General features: G+C 36.5%; 1 protein-coding gene across 1 annotated transcript in view; it reads left to right on the top strand.

Annotated features, from left to right (window-relative positions):
- UMAD1 (UBAP1-MVB12-associated (UMA) domain containing 1) overlaps nt 1-2,197 on the top strand; it is a 247,463-nt gene extending 245,266 nt beyond the window's left edge. The window contains exon 5 of the mRNA XM_053553649.1: nt 371-2,197. Coding sequence (XP_053409624.1) covers nt 371-628 — 258 coding nt within the window. The 3' untranslated portion in view covers nt 629-2,197. The remainder of the gene's footprint in view (nt 1-370) is intronic.
- Nucleotides 2,198-19,735: the final 17,538 nt, after the last annotated feature.

Raw genomic sequence — 19,735 nt, 5'->3', positions numbered from 1 at the left:
GAGGGCAGTAAAGTGAGACTCTGTCTCTACAAAAAAAAAATTTTTTTTTCACAGAGAAGCTGAGAATTCAGCAGAGCCTAAAAGCATTAAAAGCAGAGGTGGACTTTGTAGACTTTAGGTGAGCTAGGGAAATGGCAATATAGCCAGTTTGCACATAAGGGGGCTATAAGTGGTTAGTCTGAGTAAGAGTAGAGTTTAGGATTCATTTTAAAGCCTAGCATTCCAGTGGACGTATTTCTCAAGTAAATAGTTGGATTCTAATCTGGGAATATTTATGTATTTATATTTCTCATTCATTTTGATGTATTGATGCCATATTTACCACTACTAAATTCACAAGGTCTAAATGTTTTAAATATTATATTTTTAGACTGCCAAAGAAAATTCACCCCATGTGACTGTATCAGGCTGTGAGATGGAAAATAAGACAGGCCAGACTCTGGAGACCACCACGTTAATGGCCGAACTCCTGAGCGATGTACCCTTCACCTTGGCCCCACACGTGCTGGCTGTGCAGGGCACCATCACCGACCTTCCTGACCACTTACCCTCCTATGATGTCAGCGAAAACTTATCACGCTTTTGGTATGATTTCACTCTTGAAAATTCAGTGCTTTGTGATTCATAGTCTTTGTCTGTGTGCACCATAACAGCTTAAAAAATTTTTTTGCCTATTTTATTTAACCTATTTGATGTTCTTTGCCATTGCGCCATTTAAAGGTCCTGAGCACATCAAGGATCATAAAGCAAAGAAGGTAGCTCTACGTTCATTGCTCTAATTTTTAGGATAAGGTACCTTGGTATAATAATTGAATTTCAGTTCTACTTTCTTTCCCCCACATTGTAAATATAAAAATTACACCATGAAGGTTTTATGAAAGGAGTAGATTCCTGTAGTGGGTCTCTCAAAATCTAACACCTCAATTTATTTTAGAAGTACTGTGAAAAAGAACTGTGGCATTTTTTAGTTACCACTGAAGTCTAAGCCTAAAGTGAGTGTAAAGTCTCTTCTCTGTCTTGAGGGAAGCTGGAATTAATGTTATTTCCTTTTTTCTTTCATAGTGTTTATGAATGAATTCAGAAAAAAAAAATGCCAGTTAAATTTCTTCAGTCTCACTTTAGACATATTGATGTAGAGATTTAAAACTTTCCTAAACAGCAGTGGTAATTTGCTGATACAAGGATCCTATAACTGCTCAGTGCTGTTTCTGGAGTGGTACATTTTCTTTTTTTTAAACCCGTGGCAGTCCTTTTCCACCCTGGGTGACTCCTGTTTTGCTGTCCTTACCACATAGGTTATAGAGAGATCTGTGTTTTCTTTTCGTCCTTTGCCTCCTACAAGAAAACATCTTATGATGATCCATGTTATCATCGCTAATACCCGTATTTAGGAATTTATTGGCCACATTACAGATGGAAATGTTTGACTGCTAGAAAAACTAGAATCGATTCATTTCCAAGTAGAATGTAGGCAAAAACACCTAAATAGGACTTTTAATTCTTGACTATTTATCAATTATTCCAACTAAAACAGAACTGTTATCAGTTAATAAACTATAAAGGGAAGAGGTGGATTGTGATAGAGACTGTTCATTGAGAACAGTCATTGAGAATTTAAATCACATACCAGCAACATGATTAATTCTGTGCCAAATTTTAAGTATATTTTTTCACAAAGAGTTCCATAGTAAAACTAAATATTATTCATTAAGGTATATGAATTATTCAAGTTTTAATGTGTTATGCATGTTTATTTAACAAATGTGGCAGGGTCTTGATAAAAATGCTATGTAATTTAAAAGTCAGAAACATTTCTATTGACAAAAATATGCTTCATTTACAAATAATGTTACCATATGAGGTTAATGATTACATTAGATCTTTACATAGTTTTTTTCATAAAACGTCAGTCTTGAAACTATGACTTATTGCCAAGACAAATGTGAACATTTTGTAGCAGTTTTGTGAAAGTATGCTCTTCTAAAATATCCATCTTAACATATTCTTAAAACTAAATGTAAGCATATAGTCAATTTGTCTAATTTCTATGTTAGGTTTCGTCTGAAATACTTTTACATTTCATCAACATTTATGTCTACCATATTATAAATGTGCTTGTAAGTACCTTCATTTGTCTCTAAAAATTGTTATATTTAAATAAATGTGAATTAAAATAAATATTTTGATCATTTCCAGTCCAGAAAAATGGCTTTCTTTGCATTATTCACATCTGAATGCAAGTTATTGGGTCTGTAGAAGGCAGAGATTTAAGCATATAATGCAAAGAGAAATACAGAATTTCCTCTTCTATGTAAATTTTAAGGAATAGTATTGAAAATGGTAAGATCACTAGCCCTGGCTTACTAGGACTGGAGGAATTTGAGAGAAATGATGTGAATATCTTTAGATAGAACCCCTTCACAAAATTTAGTAAAGGTCAGTGTTAATGACCTTTTTGAAATAGAAATATTGTGAAAATGACCACTTAAATTTTCCTATCCTGTACATAAATCAGTGTTATTATTTTAAAACTGAAAGAAACGTTAGGAATCAATAAGCCAACTCCATTTTAACCCAGAGAAAACTGAAGCTGAGAAAGGCGAAATAATAGCCTAGTTAAAAATGTTAATTTTAAAAGTGTTAGTTAGCATAATGTGAATTTTTTTTGCATAATGTAAATTATAACAAAGTTATATGATATGGAAAAGAGTTCAGGCATTTGAGCCAATTAGCTAATTTGTAATGGTCCCTCACGTACAAGTTATGGAGGTCATCCCCTAACTTCTAGTATCCTCAGTTCCCCAATTATTAGATACTAATTGTCCATACCTTGCAGAGTTGTGCAGGTTGTAGTTGTAAGTCTGTGTTAAATGCCTGGCAGCCTAAAGCTTGGAACATCATCAGTGTTCTGGGAAGAGGACTGTTACAATTCTATTACTAACCACACACACAATAGTCTAATGAAATGCAAAATATGTATAATTGAACTACTTAAAGTATAACATAAAAAACAGCTACCTACCTTCATTGTAGATCCCCTCCACCCCAGTATTTTTTTCCGTATTTAATACCTCACTATGAAAAATATTTCTGAAGTATGCTAGTTAATTCTTCTGGCTTAGCTAAGAATTACTTAGTGCATACTTTTTTCTTATTATTATCAAGAATTATTGTCCTTTTTCTTAATAAAAGTTATTATTGTAAAGTACTGTTAAGTATAGTTAAGTGATTTTACGCAATCTATTTTAGTCCATAAATTATTAACATATTCAGAAAATTGCGTGTATTTTTTCCTATGTATATTCTTTATGTAATGGTATTTACATCAATGGCATTTACATTTGTTTCCTAAAATAGAATTAGAGAAATAATGGCATCACAGTCTTTCCTAAAAATAGACAATTCTAACCAATTTGTTATTGTAGTTAGTATAGTTTGATTAACTGAACTTTTAAAATTTTACCATTAAAATATGAACAAACCCACAATATTTTTAAAGTGACGTTAATTAAAACTAATACTTGTTTTTGCCTTACATAGAGTAAAATGATAAATTGAAAACAGCATAAAAAAATCTCTTCTATTTTTAAAGGACAGGTGAGGAGAACTAAGGAAATAATCTCATCTGTGTTCTCAAACAGCAGTACATCAGACTTCACCCCTGTTCCTGCCATGGTAACAATTGATTCATATGTGAACATTACCCACTATCCTTAGTAATCTAGCAAAGAATATATTACTTTCAGAGGTTAGTGCATTATCTTATTAATCATGTCATTAAACTTATATTTCATGCAGCTGTAATTATCAGAGAGGTGGTTGAAGGATCTTTTGTCAAACCTGTTCTCAAGACATTGAGAAATATGGGTTTGTGGACATTATCTTTTTGAGCATTTGTGCCATATTACCGAGAGCATGGCCTAAATATTACTGGGAAATCTAAAACTTTCAGAACAAGTCTAACTGCATTCATACTAAATTGGCTGGAGGGATGAAGTATTCTTATGTTTCAGGAAAATGATTCCATGCCATATGGTTTGGTTGGTAGGTATGTCTGAGAAAGAGAAGAAGATGTATTGATTGAAGCATAGGAATTCTGTTACAGTCAATACAACAATATGTTAATCTTTTTTAAATTTAAATAGATTTTTTCTTTTAAAGTAGTTTTGCACAGAAGTTATGAAGATAGCATAGTGGTTCCCACATACCCCTCTCCCCCAGTTTCCACTCCTGCCATCCCAGGATGTACTAGGGTACATTTATAACTAAGGAACCAATATTGGCACATTCCTACTAACTAAACACCACACCGTATTCAGATTTCAGAGTTTTTCTCTTTTTCTCTTCTTGCTTCCTATCCACTATAGCATATTACATTTAGTTCTCCTGTCTCCTTGGCTGTGACAGTTTCTCAGACGTCTTGTTTTTGATGACCTTGACAGTTTTAAGGAGTAATGGCCAGGTTTGTAGAATGTTTCTCAAGAGGGTTTTATCTGATGTTTTGACATGGGTAGACTAGGGTTTAGGGGTTTTGAAGGAATACATTAAAAATGCTGTGCCCTTTCCATGAGGTCGTACATATCAAGAGTATATGCTACAAATATAACATTACTGAAGATGCTAACATTGGCCCCCTGGCCAACGTAGTGTTTCCGAGGTTTCTCCACCATATTTTCCCCAACCCTTTTGTACTCTACTATTTAAAACTAAATCACAAAACACAACACAAAACTCAAAGGGTGGGAAATTACACCCTACCTCCTTGAAGGGTAAGTTTCACATAAATTATTTGGAATTCTTTTTTTTTTTTTTTATTTGGAATTCTTGTGCATAGGAGATTTGTATCTTTCCCCCAATTTATTTATTTATCGCTATTCATATTAGTATGAATGCGTGAATATCTTTTTCCAAGTCTAAATCAGTGATAGCCAAGAGACATTTACATTTTTATATAATAAAAGTTAATAAAGAAAATTTGGAACATTCTGCATGATGTAGATGAATACTGTTTGCTGTTGGATATGATAACCATCTTCCTATAAATATTAGGCATGTTTCTCCTTAGCTTGCTATGGCTAACCGGGTACACAATAGACCTTCCTGGTAGGGCTACAAGTGTCGTAGCGTAAGCATACCCCACCTTTTCCTACCTCATTCCTAAGATGGCTGTATTATACATCATGCCATTTTTTAGCAAATGGTATGGCGATGAGGTGATATTGTATTATCTTCCTCTTTAAAGAACCAAGAAAACTAATGATACTAGGAGTTCTTCTCTGTAATAGGTGAGACTCTTTTTTGTATCTCCTTAATTTTCTAAAGAAAGATTTCATTTTCAACCTTTGAGGAGTAGTTTTAAAAAGCAATAAAAGAAAGTCCTGTCTTATTTTGGAGGGGGGAGGTGCCCAAGAAACTCTTAATATTGCTTCTGATTAACAAAATCTCACTGTGTGCTAAAACATAAAGTTTGATGTCATGAATTTCAATTGGGAAAGAGACAATCAAGTAAAGCAAAATCATCTTATTTTATCCCTAGAAGAAACCTGAATAGAGTTCTTTGTCAAGAATTCGCCCAATCCCTATTTTCACCCTTGCAAAGGAAATAAATTCCTTACAATCAAAGGTAAACCAAAAGATAATTGCATCCAGAACAACCCATCAGTACGCTAACTCCAAACCAACCTTGACAGACAGCTTATTAGGTACTACCCAGGCCAGAAAGAGAGTCAGACAATAGACCATTTCAGAGGTCAGATGAGGAGAGAGACTCCAACTTAGAACTGCTGCCAGGGACGACAGTCCGGTGTCTGACATCTGGGTTCTACAGCTGCCGAGTCTGCCCTTGTGTGACCACAGGTGTTGGCTATAACTCAGAGGGGTATGGAAGAAGGAACAGAGTATGTCTATAGTTTAGTGTGTGTGTGTGTGTGGCTTTTCTTTTTGTTTTTTAAAAGGTACATAATTTATTTTGTTTTAAAATTAATGCATTTCTACACAATGGCTAGGAACATTTGGGAAGCTAGTTAAGAAGGAGCTTTTGTTCACGAACAAGAGCAAAACAAAGCTGAGTTCTTACCCCTACAGGGTATACTGTACACTAACATGCTGTGTATGATAGTAACTTAGTCATTTGAATCAGCCTTCTCAGGACAAAAAAGCAGTAAGTGGATGCTGAAAAGCAAACAGGCAGATAAAGCCTAAATACTTGATCTTTCCCTATAGTATCTCCCCTCATCCATGTTTTGGATAAGATCTTCAGAAGAATTTGCTTTTATCCACATGTATTTTTGAGCCTGGAACAGACCATATGTAGCCTTCTATCTAACACTATACCAGCTGTAGCCATCAATTAACACAGCTTAAAACAGGAGCACTAAACTTTTCTCTTCCTCTTGCAGGAAACTCAGCTCCTATTTGTGAGGAAAATCTGGAAGTTTCTACCACAGGTAGCTATTTGAGTTTCCTGACCCTAAAGATGTAGACAGCAGTAGAAGGAATAAAGGTGATTAACAGAATAGAATAACCCTTGTAAGAACTCTAAAGACTGTAAGTCAATAGAATTTTTTAAAATATTGGTCTGTACCTCCATAACTAAATAGGTATTTCTTCCTTGTTTTGCTCACCCCATAGTCTGAAAGTAGAGGTTGAATTTAATGAAGTAAAAAGGATTCTTTGCATTTTATCTTTATATTGCGTCTCTTCTAAAGAGAAATTCTTGATCTCTTAGGCAAATATCTGTCCTTCTTTTAAAACTAATGTGCCCCACAATGTTTTTCACTGTATTCTCTATATATTGCACCAGCCAAGATTTTTGACAGCTATTGTTTTGTATTTTCTATTACAAAGATGATAGGTAAATTGAGTGTGCTTTTTCAAAGATTAATCCTATCCCTCATAAGAATCTGTGCTCTCTCACTGGTGTCCTGCTGGACTTGCACTGAGCACAAAATAAATCCGCAGGTGAACCAATGACATAAATCATTAATTCATATATAAATGAGATTTCGCAAAAGCAAAAGAATATAACTTCAAAACTTTTACAGTTTGTCCAGCGTCAGTATGAGCTATAATTGCACAGCTGAAAATTAGGCTTAGTTTACCAACCCTCTACAAATCGTGCCTTCTATCTGTTTAGGGTATTTTCCATGTTTCTCCGATTGTGTTTTCCTCTACCCATAATGACTGTGTATGTCCTTGTGATGAATGAGAGCTGATTCTAGATAATACAGTATATTTTGGTGCTGTGGATTAACTCATTTGAGGTTTTAGTTAGCTGCCAAGTTTCCCTGGTGTGTACTTGGGTTTGTTTGTGTGTATTCCTGTCCCAGAATTTATTAAACCTATCTGACCTGTCTTTTAAAAAATGTTTTTCATCTTCATATGCTTTCCTCTGAGCACATTCATGTATTTTAAATGACCTTGTTTTAGAAAAAGACTTATTTTTCTAGAAGCAGTAGTGTAACTTTCTTTTAGAACTCTCCTGTGTCTCTAACTTGTATTTTCTACACAACCAATTCTATTCCTTGGTCATATAAACATGTTTAGATCTTTCTCATCCAATGCCAACTGTAAACTCTTTTTCCTTTTCCTTAGAGTCAAGCTTTTTGAAAGACTAGTCTACGTGTCTCCACTTCCTTACTTTCTATTCACTTGTCAACATCTACAATCTGATTTCCCATCCCCAGTTAGAGCTTCCACTAAACTGGTTCATACTAGAGCCGTTTTGAAAACCTGCCAAATGCCTTTATCTCTGTTTCTGTGAGGCAATTATCACATTGATGATTCCGTTCTCCTGAAATTGTCTTCAACTCTGGATTTCCATGACTGCTTTTCTGGTTTTCCTTCCATCTCTATAACCATGCCCTCTTCTTGAACCTTTCAGGACTTCTTTTCCTTACTCTACCCCGAAGTGTTGGTGTTCCCCAGAATTCCATCTTTGGTTCTCTTCTCTCCCTTTTCTTTCTTCTCCGTACACAATCATATCCATGCCCATCTGTCACTGTTGTCATGCAAATCATTCTCCAGCCCAGAACTCTCTCAAGTTCCAGATCCATATCCATAATTGACTGCCAGCTATCCCTCTCAAGTCCTGCTCTCAGCTTCCGTAGCAGACCATGGTAGCTGCTGTTTTTAGTTGCTCCACACACTTTCTCATCTCCCTTCCCCTGCTCTGCTTTGCTTTAAGGCCCTCCTTCCCTACTCTGTGTGGTCCTGGTGGGAACTATGATACTTGTTACCATCTCTGCACACCAATATAACAGACTCACAAGCTGGCCTGCTCCAGTTAGCATCCATCAATGAAATTTATAGGTTTTAAGACAAAGAGGCACACTTTTTTACAGGATTACTGCTAATTGAAACATGCAGGGAATGATGGCTAAGTCCTGACCATATTATTTAAGACCCTGGACTACCCAAACAAGGAAACTAAGATTCTATGCATTCTTCCTTTTTACTTCCATACTCAACTGATGATACATTTTCGTTAATTATATATCTTAAGGATCTTTCTCCCAAATGTACATCTAGACCCACTTCAGTCCAGGCCTTTATCATTTCTCCTAACTGATCCCTCTCTATCCATTTAAGCTTCCCTTCCCATTCGTCCTCTACACTAAAGCCAGACAGTATGTATTAAGAAATACAGATTAAATCCCTCAAGGCCTCCATGGTATCTCTGGAGAACTGAAGCATTTTTGAGGCAAATAAGGGCACTGCACACCTGCCTCTCCAATCTCACCATAGGACATTTCAGGTCATATACTCTGGCTCTTGCCCTATTGAGCAATTCCCTGCACTGTTTAATATACCATTTCCTTCTCTCGCCATCCTTATATCCTATTCCCTTTGCCTTAATGCCCTGGCCTCCCATTCTTCTTCACCCACCTAAATCCTATTACAAGATCTATCATATACTTCCATGTTTAACATGATTCCTGTGCTCAGTAAAAGTTTAATGAATAGGCAAATGATTGTGTCACTATTGATTCAAGGAAATGTATGAGGTTCATATCCCATCGACATTAGAATTTGCCCTTGAGTTCATGTTGTAAGCTACCTTTTGTTCATTTAGCTGTGTCAGCCTTAATACAATAAAAAGAGTTTATATTTATTATAATCTTCCAGACAGTGTTAAGTCTTTGGATTAAATTTTTAGAGTACAAATTACTATAAATCTATGCAGTATAACTTGGGTTTTAGTTTGGAGTTTTCTTTTTCTTTCTTTTTTTTTTTTTTTTGAGACAGAGTCTCAAGCTGTCGCCCTGGATAGAGTGCTGTGGCATCACAGATGACAGCAACCTCAAACTCTTGGGCTATAGGTGCCTGCCACAATGCCCAGCTATTTTTGGTTGCAGTTGTCATTGTTGTTTAGTAGGCCCAAGCCGGGCTTGAACCTGCCAGCCTTGGTGTATGTGGCTGGAGCCCTACCCACAGAGCTATGGGTGCTGCCAAGTTTGGGGTTTTCTTTAATATCTACCTGGAAAGAATTTTCCTCTGCCCTCTCTTAAACCAATGTTGATTATGTTGATTAAATCATATGGCTCTTTTTATATATGTGTTTTGGGTTTTTTGTTTGTTTTTTATTTTGGATTAATATGAGGGTACATACGATTAAGTTAAATTGTTTGTGTTTATAACATAAAGCCCAATATGTAGTGAGGAGTTCAAACTTTTGTTCTTTGCTGATGAAATGGTCTTGAGTTTAGAAAATTCAAAGGATTCAACCACGAGACTCCTGGAAGTGATCAAGAAATACAGTAACATCTTTGGAAATAAAATAAGTGTTCACAAATCAGTAGTCTTTATATGTACCAACAACAGTCGAGCTGAGAATCAATCAAAGACACCATACCCTTCACAGAAGCTTCAAAGAAAATGAAATACCTTGGAATATACTTAACAAGGGATATGAAGGGTTTCTACAGAGAGAACTGTGAAACCCTGAGCAAAGAAATAGCAGAGGACATTAAAAAATGGAAGAACATACCATGGTCAAGGCTGGGATGAATCAACATTAAATGCAGGGGTCCTCAAACTTTTTAAACAGGGGGCCAGTTCACTGTCCCTCAGACCATTGGAGGGCTAGACTATAGTTAAAAAAAAAAAAAAAACAACTATGAACAAATTCCTATGCACACTGCACATACCTTATTTTGAAGTAAAAAAACAAAACGGGAACAAATACAGTCGCACCGCTTTATGTGGCCTGGGGGCCGTAGTTTGAAGGCCCCTGATTAAATGTCTATACTACCCAAAGCAATCTACAGATTCAATGCAATCCTCATTAAAATACCAACATCATGGCTGGGTGTGGTGGCTCATGCCTGTAATCCTAGCACTCTGGGAGGGCAAGGTGAGTTGACTGCCTGAGCTCACGAGTTCAAGACCACCTTGAGCCAGAGTGAGACTTCATCTCTAACAAATAGCCAGGCATTGTGGTGAGGGCCTGTAGTCCCACCTAGTGGGGAGGCTGAGGCAAGAGAATCACTTCAGCTCTAGAGTTGGAGATTGCTGTAAGCTGTGATGCCATGGCACTTTACTGAGGGTGACAAAGTGAGACTCTGTCTCAAAAAAAACAAAAAAAACCAACATCATACTTTGAAGAACTTGACAGAGTAATTCTTTGTTTAGTACAGAACCAGAAAAGAACCCTGAATAGCCAACACAATTCTACAAAACAAAAACTAATCTGAAGGCATCATGTTACCAGACTTTAGATTATACTACAAGTCTATAGCAATCAAAACAGCATGGTATTGGCATAAAAATAGGGACATAGATCTATGAAACGAGGTGAAACCAGCCTCATATCACCATCTGATCTTCAATAAACCAAACAAAAGCACACACTGGAGAAAAGAATCCCTATTTAATAAATGGTGCTGGCCGAACTGGTTAGCCACATGTAAAAGACTGAAACTAGACATGCACCTCTCATCACTTACAAAAATTAACTCAGTCTGCAAAAGATTTGAATCTAAGACCTAAAACAAAAAATACTCTGTTTAAAAGAAAGTGTGAAAAAAACTCTTTACATCACCAGCCTTGAGAAATAATTTATGAGGAAGACCCCTTTGGCAATTGCAGCAACACCAAAAATAAACAAATGGGACATAATCAAGCTAAAAGCTTCTGCACAGCTAAGGGTACAACAACTAAAGCAAACATCCTTGAGAATAGGAGAATATATTTGCATGTTACAAATCTGACAAAAGCTAATAACCAGAATCTACAAAGAAGTCAAGTAAATCAACAAGAAAAGAGCAAATAACCCCGTTAACCACTGGGCAAGAGACATGAACAGAATCTTTTCCCAAGAGGACAAAAGGCCAAAAAACATGAAAAAATGCTAATAATCCCTAATCAGAGAAATGCAAACCAAAACCACTTTGAAATATCACCTAACCCCAGTGAGAACAGCCTACAACACAATGTCCCAAGCTGCAGATAATGACATGGGTGCAGAGAGTGGGGAACACTTACGCATTATTGGTGGGACTGCAAACTAATACAGCCCTTTTGGAAAGAAGTATGGAGAATCCTCAAAGAGCTAAAAGTAGACCTTCCATTTGATTCTGCCATCCCATTACTAGGTATCTACCCAGAAGAAAAAAAATTCATTTTATCACATGGTTCTTTTTTAATCATAGATTTGTGTAGATTTAAATATATACCATAGGCCAGGCTCCTGCCTGTAATCCTAGCACTCTGGGAGGCCGAAGCGGGTGGACTGCTTGAGCTCATCAGTTCAAGACCAGCCCCTGAGCAAGCACAAGACTCTGTCTCTAAAAAAAAAAAAAAAATAGCTGGGAGTTCTGGCAAGCACCTACAGTCCCAGGTACTTAGGAGGTTGAGGCAAGAGAATCACTTGAGCCCAAGAGTTTGAGGTTGCTGTGAGCTATGATGCCAACAGCACTCTATTGAGGGTGACAAAATGAGACTACATTTCAAAAAAAAAAAAACCAAAAAACACACACATACATACATACACACACACCATAAATGGAATACCTGATGTTTTAATGGGCTGTGGCATTTTGTTTTTATTTAATCTAAACTTACTGAGGGATTTGGAAATATTAACCCTTTTGGTGGTAGTTCACATTCTTGAAAGTTAAGATCATTTTACTTCTGAGGAAAAACACATAATTTTTGAGGAAGGAAGACCGTGATTTTGATTTCTCGTGCATTCAAAAGAGGTTCTAAAATATTCTTTAATTGGTCCATAAATGTAACTTTTGAATTTCTGTAATGGATTAAAATGATTTTGTGCAATATTAGTCAATTCAATTTCTAACCAGTGTAGCTGCCATGTTAATTATCGCAGCCTCTGAAGTTTTCCATTTTCAAGGGTTTCCTTCTCCCCTGATCCAAGAATGCAGATATGCAGTGTATCATTTTCAACAAATGCAGAAAAACATAGTAGCCAATCTCTTAAAACTTTGATTTAATCTATAAAATGAAAAAGAAAAATCCTCATTCATTGGTTAACAAAATTGCCATTTCTCTTATCTAAATAACAATTTGCAAATGCTTTATAAAATCTTTCCTTACACAATAGTTTCAGCAAAAACAGTCTCCAGAACTAAAAAGCAAATACTTAATCTTTATTACCTTACTATTCTTGATTAAAACATTATGTTAAAAGAGTATCAGGGGTCAATACTTCTTTTTTTCCTCATTGCAAGACTATCTGCTGAAACTCAGTCTACCCACCTTAGGTCACTACCCTAGTAATTGTAAATGACTCTAAGTTTCTACCTTTGGAAATGTACAGCTATCAGAGAGTGACTGTAGGAATAAAATCTTTAATAAGCAAAGCAGTTGTCTTCTGGGTGTAGGTTGTTTCCATTCAGGCTATTCTAGTGTTTGTGGAAATACACTTGCGGCACTGTTTTGTTTTTCGTGTGGATAGTGATAAGAGCCTCATTTCCCAGTGTAATCTCTCCCCACCTCAGGGGTTAGAGACCACTGGGCTTGCTGCTTTTGTTGTATGGTAGGACAGCAGATGTGCAGATATCCTTCGCTGGGTGTGCTTTGTTAATACTTGTTAAGTACAAAGTGCCAGAAATGTACCCTGTGTTTGACAAAGCATGACTCACAAAAGACAAGGTCTCTATCCTTAGCACTTTCCATTCCAGAGTATCAAATCGCAGGTAGCAATAACAGTATCAGGTTGACCACCAAAGACAGGTTTGATCCTGGTGAAATGCCAGGTGAGTGAGCCAATTTAAATGAAAATCAGGGAAGCTGGTGATTCAGAGAACAAGCAGTAGTTATGCACAGCACCCTAACCAAATTTGTTTGGGTTAGTTTATTTTTAGGGGGAATAAATTACATTACTTGGAACATGATCTTGAAAGAATGGGCAGCAGCAGTGGTGTCATGGGAGGGCAAGTACCTTTCCTCCTCCCCACCTCCTTCCCACTCCTGCTTTCAGTGTGTTCTTTGGTATATACTTCTTCTCCCACATCAGATCTTCTCCCGAAGATAAGCCTCCTGCCAGATAAAAAGCTGGCCTACTGTGCTTCTCTGCTCCAGACATTTCCTTTCTACTCTTGCCTACCCTAGTTACGTGGAGGTAGGTTATCTTTCTCACTTTAAAAATGGAACCAGCCATGACAGTCAATACCTGGAATTTCTGTTGTACTCTCTTGAACGAAACATTAGTTGTAAAGATGTCAGTATTTGTGACTGAATTTTATTTTTTTATTTATTTTTATTTTTTATTATTTTCTTTAAGAAATACAACTGTCTAGAAATTTTAGTATTGAAATGTCTTTGGGTTATCAACTGATTACTCACATCATAGAATAATAAGTAAATGCAGTGAGGACAACACGTTTAGGAGCCATAAAATTCAATAGATTTAGATTTGATTCCTTGACTTTGGGCAAGTTGGGTAATCTCAGTGAACCTCAGTTTTCTAGTCTTCAAAATGGAGACAATGTTGAGACAAGAATTAAAGGAGACATTACATGCCAACTGCTTAACAGAGAGCCTAGCACTTAGTAAGTGGTTAATATGTGGCAGCAATTGGCAATCATGTCTGTAAAAAATATTTAGTAAAGCAGTCGTATTCTGATCTAGATCCAGTGGTCTGAGCAGGGACTGGCCCAAATCAAAGTGATCTAAAGTGGTCTGAACAGGGACTGGCCCAAATCAAAGTGATCTAAAAGCTCCCTTTTTAATCACTGGTTGGCTCAGGAGATTAGGCTAGGATTGAATGGAAATGTTCTGAACCTAACCCTGGTTCTTCCCAAGCACAAAGACAAGATCCCTGCAATTCATCTAGGAGAGAAGCGACACTGGGCTCTGTCCACCTCCCTGGTAGTCCTACCGAGGACTGATGCTATCCACTATTTTTGGCAAATCACTTAACGTCTGTTTATCAACATTCTCCTTTAAAAAATTAGGATGATGGCACTTGCCTTTCCTACCTCATGAAATTGATCACTTTTGGAGAGCAGATCTGTCATTCATCTATACCTATTCTGTACAAGGAGGAATAAGACATAATTCCTACCCACACCAAGTTTATATCCTGGCTTATTTGGCACCTGGCCAGAGGATCTTTGTTATTTAAAATCCTTTGCCTAGTGCCTAACACAAAGCAAACACTTGGAAAATAATTAGTTTTTATTGTTATTCTCCAAAATACATCAATTTATAAGACACTTTAAATGTAATGCTGATTGATGACCTTAGGAAAGTGGATGCTCATTGTGCCTGGGTATCTGAAGTGGGTCTGGTTGAAGAACTAGCTGTACTTCTGGGTGCACAATTTACTTGTCTATTGATTTTGGATAAGAAAGTGTTCAGAGAATATTTGGTTTTTATAATGGATCAGGTAGAGATGGACACTAGATCACTTTTGAGAGTAACTATTGTTTGTATTTTTAAAATCTCTTATTTGAAAGTAACTTTACTATTAAGACTTGAAAAAAAACAAAACAAAAAATAAATTTGAGTTAGTAAAGTTATAGTTGGGGGTTGGGAAAGGTGACCTGTAATTCTTTCTGGACTTTTATCTTTTTGACACTTTTTCCAGGTCCTAAAATATTTGTGAGATATCATAATAACATTAAGGAGATACAAGAAAATAATCCATGGCTTTATTTTATATTTATACTTCATCTAGCTGTAAAGCAAATGGTTCAGGGGATACAGCAGCTGCTTTTATGTTGAGGGTGGTTTAAAAATCACTATAACAATTACTGCATTTCCTTAAAAAACATATATTCAAGATTAAATTTTGGCCTAGGAAACTGTTATTAATTCAAATATGTAAAGAGTCACAAGATAATTTTATAAAATGTTTATAGCTACGCATTGGATTTTATCTTCCCTGCCATGCTTACCAAATTCCATAAATGTTTTCTTACCTAGATACAGCTAGTACAAATGACTATTAAGAAATGAACATTTGAGTTAAAGTTGTTGCTAGTCCTATTTGACTTGAAAAATCTTACTACCTTTTAACCAGTCTCTCAAAAACATAATCAAATATGTATTTTCATCTCTCTGAAACATTTCAAATCAAGTAAATGTTCCTCTTCCTTTAAAACTGTGTAGTATTAACTTCTTTTTCACTTCTTAGATATAGTAAGGAATTCTTATGTCTCTGGTACTGGCTTTTGAGATTCAATAGGATAAATAGAGATGATGGAGATGCTCAGTGAATGGCTCTTAAATGGATATACTAATAAATGCTCCTTGAAGTGTTCTCATGTCTTACATCATTGACACAACCATGCATGGTGGTTGCCAGTTTCTGAGTGCTATCATTCTGATTTGGACTTTTATAGGCATGGTATTAACTGAGCCCAGGGGCAATTCTTATCTTCTCCTTTAAAATAGAACTTCAGGGTGGGCATAGTGGCTCACACCTGTGATCCTACCACCCTGGGAGCCTGAGGTGGGAGAATCACCTGAGATCAGGAGTTCAAGACCAGCCTAAGGAAGAGCCTGAGACCCGTCTCTACTAAAATTAGAAAAATCTAGCCAGGCATTGTGGCAGCCCTTGTAGTCCTAGCTATGCGGGAGGTTGAGGCAAGAGGGTCACTTGAGCCTAAAAGTGAAGTTGCTATGAGCTATGATGCTAGGGCACTCTAGCATGGAGCAACAGATGAGACTCTGTCTCAAAAACAAACAAAAAAAAGCACATAAATAAAATATTATGTTCAAAGGAACATTCTTTTTAATTAGACCGATATATGATAGAGCTAGAGCTAAAGAAATTCATGTGTCCAGGTGCAATTAAGTGCCGCACTAACATTTAGCTATTCTCAGTCACTATCATTCAAACCCAATGGGTCTTGCTAGGCTTAAATCCATCCCAAGTTGAATACAGAGCCTTCCAGAGCTTGTCCATTTGAAGCTCTGTGGAGACATTTTAAGAGGCCTTTCATGTCTAATAGTAATGACTTTTGTCTGCTGGTTTTCAGTTTTCAGGGAGGAAGTGCAATTGTAAGACTAAAGTTACATTTGCTTTCCTGAAGTTGTTAGTTCTCTCATCTAACATAAAACATATAGAAAGAGAAATTTGAAAAAAGTTGATACCGCTAACCCCATCAAAGAGGAATCTCACTGCCACTTCTCAAATGCCTGCAACTTCCCTGTATCTGCTCCAGAATCAGTCTGCCTTATATATTAAGAGTCCTCTCTTTCCTCAGAACTAGTTAAACAAACAAAAAATTTACTCTCACACAGTGCTACATAGTATTAAAGTAGAAATACAAGATTTTTTTTCCCCACAGTGTACTGTTGTATGTTTCATCTACCAATTACATAACTTTTTAGTCTCTTAAACACCATTTCTTTTAAGGACATTAAAAACCATCCCAGTATGTCCTTCCAAAGGAAGTGAGAGAAAAGTTCCCCAAAGTGTTGCCTACTTAGAAAGTTACCTAAAAGTTCTTTGCTAAGGAAGTTGACATTGAATCCAGTTTGGAATGTGCTCCACAGGGTACACAGCTGGCAGAATGGGACCTGCACAGGCATTAGGAGCAATTCCAGCCACTCAGAATTGGAGGTCTTGATGGGACTGGGGGTGGGGGGCTGGCGGTGGGAGGAGGAAGTGGAAGCTGTGGCTGATTTCATGCTCCTCTGGCTTGCTTCTTGTACCCTCGGCACAGCCCAGGGACGCCCTGGCAGGGGTAGGAGGCAGCTGGATAGATTAGGAAAGGCCTTTTGTCCCTTCCATTATCTCACAGACCATATTTGGGGTGACAGATGCCAAATGGACAGGCATGACTTCAGACAGGTCCAGCTCTGGCCCTGACGCTTATTCTTGGTTAGCAAGCTTCATGTCTTAATTGTTCGAACTGTTAGACAAAAGTTGGTGGAATTTTGTTTCTTATAAGTTTTAAGGAGAGCTTTACGCCCCCTTGGTCTACCCCAGTAAAATCTTCAACCTTTATTTTAATACTTAACACTACGTCTTATTTTTATGTCCTGTTGGAAACAACCACAAGATTTTTTTTTTCATTCGTTCTGGGGAAAAAAAAATTCTGGCCAAGGATGATATGGAAAACTTCTGCATTAAAAATAACACCCTAAGTAATCCAAAAGGGAAATTAATTTTTACTTTGAAGGTGTTCACTAGCACAAACACTAAAATAATGAGTAACCTGGCTCTCCTGAGAAAATGCCAACTGGTGCCTGCTGCTTCCCATTGGGTTCTGGGTGTTACAAGCCTCTGTCCCTGCCCTAACCTTGACTTTATATTAGGAGACTTTTAAAAAGGACTTTTTTCCCCAAGCAATTAGAAACAACCTGTGACGTCATGGCACTCTACTGAAGGCGGTAAAGTGAGACTCTGTCTCTACAAAAAAAAAAAGAAATAACCTATTGTGTTATTAGACATCAACTTTTCCCATTGTTAAGTCTATGATAGTCAGAAACTATCATTGCTGTTAAAAGTAATAGCTCTATGCAAGGCAATCTGGAATAGCAAAGATGTTAAATTTTGACGGTGCTTGTTTTATAACTCTCCAGGGGCGGGAAGTATGATGGAATACCCATTCACACCCAAATGCACAGGTCAATCTCCTTAGGGATGGGTTTGTTGGAAATTCCATGGCTCATCTAGAGGCAATGAAATCTATCAATAATTTCACTCTTAAACATTATAGCAGATTTAAAAGCATATGTAATATGAAGTAATTTATTCATCTTCTATAATGTTCCACATTACATAAAAGCTGGAAGTTGAAAAGAACAAACAAAGGTCCTGAGCAAATTCTTAAGTGAATAATAATTTAATGAAAAATTAAAAGTTGATCTGGGAATGCCTTTTTACAGAATTGGCTTGTTGAAACCACTCTCTTCCATGTCCCTTTCCACCCTAATTGACTTAGCTTAGTGTTATTTACTCTTTGCGGAGTAATACAGGCTCTGCTACTTTGAGCTCCACCCCTCAACCCTCATACCCACAAAATTCATAAATATCTTTATCTGTGAATGGTTTTCAAGAGTAATAGTATATATGGATCATGCTGTGAATAATCATAGCCATACAGGTTTTTTAAAGGTTCACAGTTCCCCTATCCCCCCAAAGAAAATGCCTACACACAACTATATTTGAACTAGTGTTACATTTGACTAGAACAATATCAGCTTTGGAGAAATGGAGCTATGTGCCAGACGTATTTTGGCAATAGAGGTTGGGGTGCAGAGGGTGGAGAATCAAAAACTGAACTGAAGACAAAATCAAAGGAGGAAAAAAACTCATGTGAGTACATTATCTTCCCTTGCGTGTTAACATAGAAGTAACAATTAAAGGCACCAAAATGTTCTTGGAAGATCTCCTGGGAAGGAAAAACCCAAAAATCTATGAAAACTTTTTAAAAAGGGATATATAATATGTATGTGACCAAGTCATCTGAAAGGAGCTTTAAGAAACATCTCTCTCCACCCCCAATTCTCAAAATACCTAAAATATATTTTAGGACATTAACCTAATCACTTTAAATATATATCCTCTCGATTTTAAGTGTAAATTTTAAGTGTTCTTATCACAAAAAATGGTATGTGAGGTAATGTTTAACATGTTAATTTAGCCATTAATGACTCAATTTAGCCATTACACCATGTACACATATTTCAAAACATTACGTACACAATAAATCTGTACAATCTTTTGTCAATTAAAATAAATTATTTCTCCTAAACAAAACTAATAGTATAGAAATTACCAGATAGTATTTGAGAAAACCCAAGGACACTACTAACTGCTGTTTGTAACTTTATGGAATGCTGGCGTATCAGAGGGTGTTGGTGATCCTTTCCTCTAAGCTTCTCTGATATAGTATGACTCTCTAAATTGAAGTGACTGTTTCACTAATTGTTTCCAATTTTTCCACTTGCTGTCTCTGGACTATATTATGAATTTTGTGCTGTACTAGTGACTATGCCTGATGGCAGATTTCCTAGAGGACCATTGATGAATGCTGTCACAAGGAATTCACTTTTTCTTTTCACTGGTGTATTTGCGTAATTTATAATTTTAACCTATGTTTTAATTCAATGGAGAGATTATTTAAAAGGCTGCTTCAGGCGTAGTATATAGGTAATCCAGGTCATTATCTTTACGTAAGTTGTTTGTTCTTGTGCATAAGTAAAAACCAGTGTTCTATGTATACAATTATTTTGATCCTTAAAGCCATTATTAATAGAGAAAGACAAGATTAGCATTCCGTATTTCCCCATAGTGCTCTCAAGTTGTCTTCTT

Source organism: Nycticebus coucang, chromosome 11 (genome assembly GCF_027406575.1).
Source record: "Nycticebus coucang isolate mNycCou1 chromosome 11, mNycCou1.pri, whole genome shotgun sequence".
Classification (NCBI taxonomy): Eukaryota; Metazoa; Chordata; class Mammalia; order Primates; family Lorisidae; genus Nycticebus; species Nycticebus coucang.
The sequence above is the reverse complement of the archived record's forward strand: the minus strand, read 5'-3'. Positions and strand labels throughout refer to the sequence as shown.